General features: G+C 33.7%; 1 protein-coding gene across 2 annotated transcripts in view; it reads left to right on the top strand.

Annotated features, from left to right (window-relative positions):
- Positions 1 to 5,938, top strand: part of Gad1 (glutamate decarboxylase) — a 38,633-nt gene extending 32,695 nt beyond the window's left edge. For both annotated transcript variants that reach the window (XM_076132234.1, XM_076132235.1), the window contains 3 exons: positions 1,797 to 1,946; positions 2,358 to 2,552; positions 3,122 to 5,938. In XM_076132234.1, coding sequence (XP_075988349.1) covers positions 1,797 to 1,946; positions 2,358 to 2,552; positions 3,122 to 3,304 — 528 coding nt within the window. In that variant the 3' untranslated portion in view covers positions 3,305 to 5,938. The remainder of the gene's footprint in view (positions 1 to 1,796; positions 1,947 to 2,357; positions 2,553 to 3,121) is intronic.
- Positions 5,939 to 6,000: the final 62 nt, after the last annotated feature.

Here is a 6,000-nt window from a genome sequence, read left to right on the forward strand (position 1 = left end):
TGACGTTCCACTTTTACATGGTTTCGATCCCCACACGGAGCAAAGATTTGTGCGATCCAAAAATATTTTTTTCGAGTCTGGTTGTGCTTTGTGTCCGTTGTTTCTAAAAGTCCCCGCGACACAAGAGCAATTCTTAATGCGGGAGTTGTCTTTTTAAAGATATTCCACATTTAGCAGATATGTTGGGTAATACCTACTTTTTCAATTATAGGCTCAACTGGTATTTTGCTCGTAAAGCATACAAATAAGCTCAGTTTTATTAATTTAATACGAATAATAAACGTCTACTCGTAATATCGATATCGACTCTACCCTATCCCTAACCCTTAAACATTCCTGAAGGGCGGGGTCCAAAGGAATTTATCACGAACCATATTGTACTGACAGACATAACATTTCACTTGAATACTAAAACCACCCTTATAACAAGGGTTTAAGGTATGTAATCGCTTGACAGTGCTGGGAACTGGTGAGTAAGTCAAGGGGATATTAGGAATGTTATTGAATTGTGGATATTAATTGTTTGTTTAGTAGTATGGCTAAGTGGCAGTGAGTATGACTGAGGTACCAGACTCGATTCCCGGCACGAACGAAATGGTTTTAGGTTTTTTTACAGGAGAATTTAATAGTACAAATGCGTGCATTTATCGTTAGTAAAAACTGTGTTATTTGGTTATTGAGAAAATGTATATTAATAGTATAATAAAAACTGAAGAGTTTGTTTATTTATTAGTACGCGATTACTCAGGAACTTCTTATATAAATTTAATAAATGCTTAAGTATTGCGGAGTCCATTTATTAGGAAGACTATGGGCTATGTAATATCACGCTTTGACTAGTAGGAGTAGAATAGCAGTAAAAAAACTTGTGAAAACGGGTAAACTAAAGTCCACGCGAAATAAAGATATAAGAGTTTATTTACACTAAAATAAGTGGCTTCAAGAAAAGTCTTTTTATTTCCTGAAATAAACTATGTATTGTTTAATTAAATTAAAAATGCACCTAAATCGCTTCACTCGTTTGGCTTTGAAAACGAAAGAAACACTCTCAAATTCTAAAGAGAAGCATAGCTCTCAAAAAATTAACACTATTTAACAAAATATTAATTCTTAACTCTGTATTAACTAGATAACTGTAGTTTAAACACCATCTATCTCGTGTACTCAGCGGGAGGGAGGAGGTATTTTACATATAAATCACACGCAAACATCTGTGCCGGACAGATAACAACACATCTGCATATTATTATGTTGAGTGTGGAGACTGGCTTTGTGCAGTTTGTTGTAAAATATGTTTATTTTTAAGAGATTTATTAACGTCTATAAATGTATATTTAACGCTTTTTATTCTGCACTTTCGTCCTGTATGACAAGATGTATGGATGTGGATGTGGATGTAGTAAAATAATGAAAAGGTTAGGATACCTTATATTTTGTTCACCCGACGTTTCAATCAAATTACATCGACCGTGGTCACGAGCTGACTGATGTGGCTGACAAGCGTCGTCTCCTTGCGGCCCGAGTTTCTAGGTTTTCACTGAGTATATGTTCGGAATTGTCGGTACTTCGACACACAACACTAACGACGTCTTTAAACTAGCACGTTACGTCATTTCAATCGCGTTTAAGATCCGTTACATTACAATATTATGTGTACAAGTCGCGAGAGTTTAAAATCGTTAGTAGTAAAAAAAGTTTGTAAGGATCGTCACACGTCCCCTGCTAAAATGACGTTATTTAATGTATAGAGGTATATGTATCTTGCTTACGGATAATTTTATTTTTCGTTTGTCCAGGGCATCCTTCTGAACTGCAACGCGATGTCTGCGGAGTACCTGTTCATGACTGACAAGATCTACGACCCCAAGTACGACACGGGAGACAAGGTGATCCAGTGTGGACGTCACAATGATATCTTCAAGCTGTGGCTGCAGTGGCGCGGCAAGGTATAGTGGATCACTATTGTAGAAGGTTCTTAGTTATTGCCTAGATTTTTCAGTTAAAGAAGTTTTTGGGTAATACTGGTCTACTATTAATAAACGACGAGTAAGCTATTATTAGTTATACAGTGTTTTGTTCTTTAACTCATGTATAGTTTAAAAATTGATCGAATGGAAAAAATATCCGAATGGAATTCACCCATTTTTGTCTACTTGCTACGACGTAGCACTTATGCTACGCTGTAGCTACGAGGCTAAACACTATTCGTATCGTAGTATTTATAAATTAATAGACTTTAAATCATTACCAACTTAAGCAAAAATAATGTCACTACAATTCTTCTTCTTAAAAAATAACCATACATTAAAAAATCAAGACAGCCTTTAGCAATTCAATTCATATTGTTCTTACCCCAGGGTACCTCTGGCTTCGAGCGCCTGATGGACCGTCTGATGGAGCTGTCCGAGTACATGGTGCGCCGCATCAAGGAGCAGCCGGACAAGTTCCACCTCATCCTGGAGCCCGAGATGGTGAACGTTTCGTTCTGGTACCTGCCGCGCCAACTGAGGGGCATCCCGCATGATGCTAACAAGGAACTGAAGCTTGGCAAGGTGGGTAGCTGATGAAGTTGGTCAAATTAAGCAGAAATGTAGAAAACACATATTTCTGTCATGATTTTTTGAGAAACTATGCTTTTTTTGAGCAATTTTTGAGCAAGCTTGTTTGTGTGTTCTATACCAAGAATAAGTTTCTGCGGCTAATTTACATAGGTAATAGCGGTAGATTGCGCTCTGGTTCATTGTATAAGTGTCTGCAAAAGAATGAGTCATTGGCACATCAGCTTTCAAATATTATAATTCTGCGTAAATGGTAGACAACTACAGCAGATTGTAAAATGGCCAACTGTTAACACAACTCATTCGTAAACACGTTGTTACTAGAACCATATCTTTTGACTGTTAACGTAAAGCCGTCGGTCCTGCGCCTGACCTCTCACTGCTGTCGGTTATCCGTCCCACCAAACTATGAGAGTAAAGGAATAGAGAGTGTACCTGTGTATTGTGCACACACTTGGACACTATAAACAAAGTCTGCACTGTTGGCCAGTTTCAAACTGGCCACTGTAACCGGTGGTCGCCTAAGACATTAATTAATAATTTATCAACGTTTTTGTAACTAGGTGTGCGCCAAGCTGAAGGGTAAAATGATGCAGTCCGGCACGCTCATGGTCGGCTACCAGCCTGACGACCGCCGCCCCAACTTCTTCCGCAGCATCATCTCATCTGCAGCCGTCACCGAGAAGGACGTGGACTTCCTCCTCTCCGAGATGGACCGCCTCGGACACGACATCATTGTCGACTAAGCTTTAAAACCTACAGCGAAGACAAAAAGGAATTAATACCTCAAATAATGTCTTCGCAAACATAACTGTATTTAACATGTTACATGTATGTGTATCGAAAGATCTAGAAAACTTATTTATTTAGATTTAATGCTGTAAAAACGCATAGACGAACTTAGGTGTGCGTGGGAAATCAGTCACTAGAATGAAAGCTTCACTGTCGCCATCTATCGAGGAGTAGCGGAACTAATTATTTTTAGTTCACACAACATTTTTCTAAATTTTGACGATTTGTAAAAGAAATTATTGGGTTCGTTTTGGAAATACCGTTTTGTATTTGCCAAGTGTGTCTTGTTCGTTCGGTTAAGTGGAAGTTTTAGCTAATTTTAGATAAAATTTTTAGACTAGCGAATTTGGGTTTTTTAGGGAGCGTTTTAATAAAATGAACAACGATTCGGTATTATTTTTAATTGATAATCTGCTTCATCTATGAACCATCTTGATAAGTGTAAAATGTATCCCTATTTTCTCGAAAACACCTTCGTATATTAACTGTTAGTAAAATTATAAAACAATTGTAAATGTTAAATATCTACAATTTTGAGTCCTCTGTTAGTCTCCTATACCTATCTTCCCACACCGTTATATTCTAACTTAGCGTGTCTTTAAGTAAACGACAAGCCGTCTATAATAAAATATATATTGAGTGTTGGTCGTTATCCTTATATAATATAGTATAAATATATATTATTATGTAATAATTTGAAATATATATAATTTGACAGTGAAAATGTATTTTCAAATAGAGTATATAAAATAATATTGTAGTCTATGCTCAGGTATTTCCGTTTGGCTCTATGTGTGTCTATGGTTTAAAAAATAGAGTTGTGTGTATGTTTGTATGTATGTATGAATGAATGGAACGAATGTTATAGATTGAATGGAATTGAATTGAATGGCGATACGATCGATGTTCTAGAATAATAAATGTCTATTTATATATTAAATATTGTTAAATAAGCATCAATTTATATTCTCTGTTAAACTAACTGCTCAAATTATATTTATCTATATAAACTTCTATTTATCTATACTCTATCTTTCCAACTTGGCTCAAAACTCTTATTCGTGTAAATTGATGCCTATTTAAATAAATAAATGTATTTTGTTGAAAGCTGTTATATATTTTTTGCAAATTAAATTATAGGAAGTAAGAAACGCAAGGCGTTAATGCAAAGTGAATAGTACTAATAAATATACGTTTAAAACTACTGTTCACTTTGTTAATAAGTGTTGGATAAGATTATAAATTATATATTTATTAAATAATATCAAAAAAATCTCATTATATACAAAACATATCTCCCGTTTTGCCAATTAACGAGTATTGTTAAATTTTTATATGTTGTGAAGCGCAATGTAGACAGCTTGAAGGTGCTTATTAAAAATTAAATTATTTACTTTAAAATAACAAGGTTTATCGCCTAAGGCATGTCTCGGAGAGAACAAAAAAATAATAGTATTGAATACGATAAAACAGTGCCATCTCGCGGTGAAAAGTTACATCTTATAGTTTGAGAAAGTGCTAATAGATGGCGGTATTTGTTATGTGTATGTTAAGAAATATTTGATGGTGTAATATTGCAATAATTGATCACTTGCATTCATTTGAAAGTAGTTATAGTCAGTATTTAATAATCTAACTATAAGATAGTCATAAGATATTTTTCTCCCCAATTTAACTTATAGTTGTGCGAAAATTTTTGAATAATTTATTGTCCCACTTTTAAATGATTATTTCAGATTTTCCTATCTTATTTAGATCTTTATCAACCCTGTTATGAGTTACTAATTTAATTTGTTTATTTCAGATATAATATATATTTAGAATAAGCCTAGAATAGTCTAGTTTTAAGGAAAAAAACGAAGTGACGATGACAATAGAAACAGTAGATTAGTATTCGCAATGGAAATAATAACCATTTAAGCGAAAATAGATGTTGTGTCGTGTGTTGTAGATTTATTTTGTGTAGATAGTGTTTCTCGTGGATTTATGTTAAGCCAGCTCTTTCTAGCGGCCAATAGACATCTTTTTCAAAATTGAAATGAAACTATCAGTCAAATTATAAAATTACTAAGTGTAAATATGTAGTATGTGTGTTTAGGCGAGCAGATAGCGTCGTGATATAATTTTATAATGCTTGTATTATTTCGAAATTTATTATTACTTAGTTTGTATTATTAGTCAACAGATGGCAGTGCGCTAGCTGACTAGTTTAGTTTACTTTGTGAAACAAGAGATGTCGCTGTAAGGAGTTTTCGGAAATCGCAGTGCTTCCATTTTGTGTAGTATGTAAGAATGTAATTGAAAATATATTTTCAATGTCAAAATAATATTATAATATATAATTTTAATAAAACAAGTCTTCCATATTGTCTTCCATGTAACAATTTTGATTTATTAAATAAAATATATGTATTATATATTTATTATAGATATATTTAGCGTTTCGAAAAGTTTAGGACATATTTAGAAGCAATATACTGTTCACTTTTTGATCACTTATAATGTGAGACAAAATTAGTAAAACTATCCTATTATTGTTGCTATATGTAAAAATCTGTATAACCAAATAAATGGTATTGTTGTTAGTTTGTTGTTGTTTAACTTTTATAAAATACCCTCAAGATTCATTGATCTGTAACACGACTGTATA

This window comes from Anticarsia gemmatalis, chromosome 27 (assembly GCF_050436995.1).
Source record: "Anticarsia gemmatalis isolate Benzon Research Colony breed Stoneville strain chromosome 27, ilAntGemm2 primary, whole genome shotgun sequence".
NCBI lineage: Eukaryota > Metazoa > Arthropoda > Insecta > Lepidoptera > Erebidae > Anticarsia > Anticarsia gemmatalis.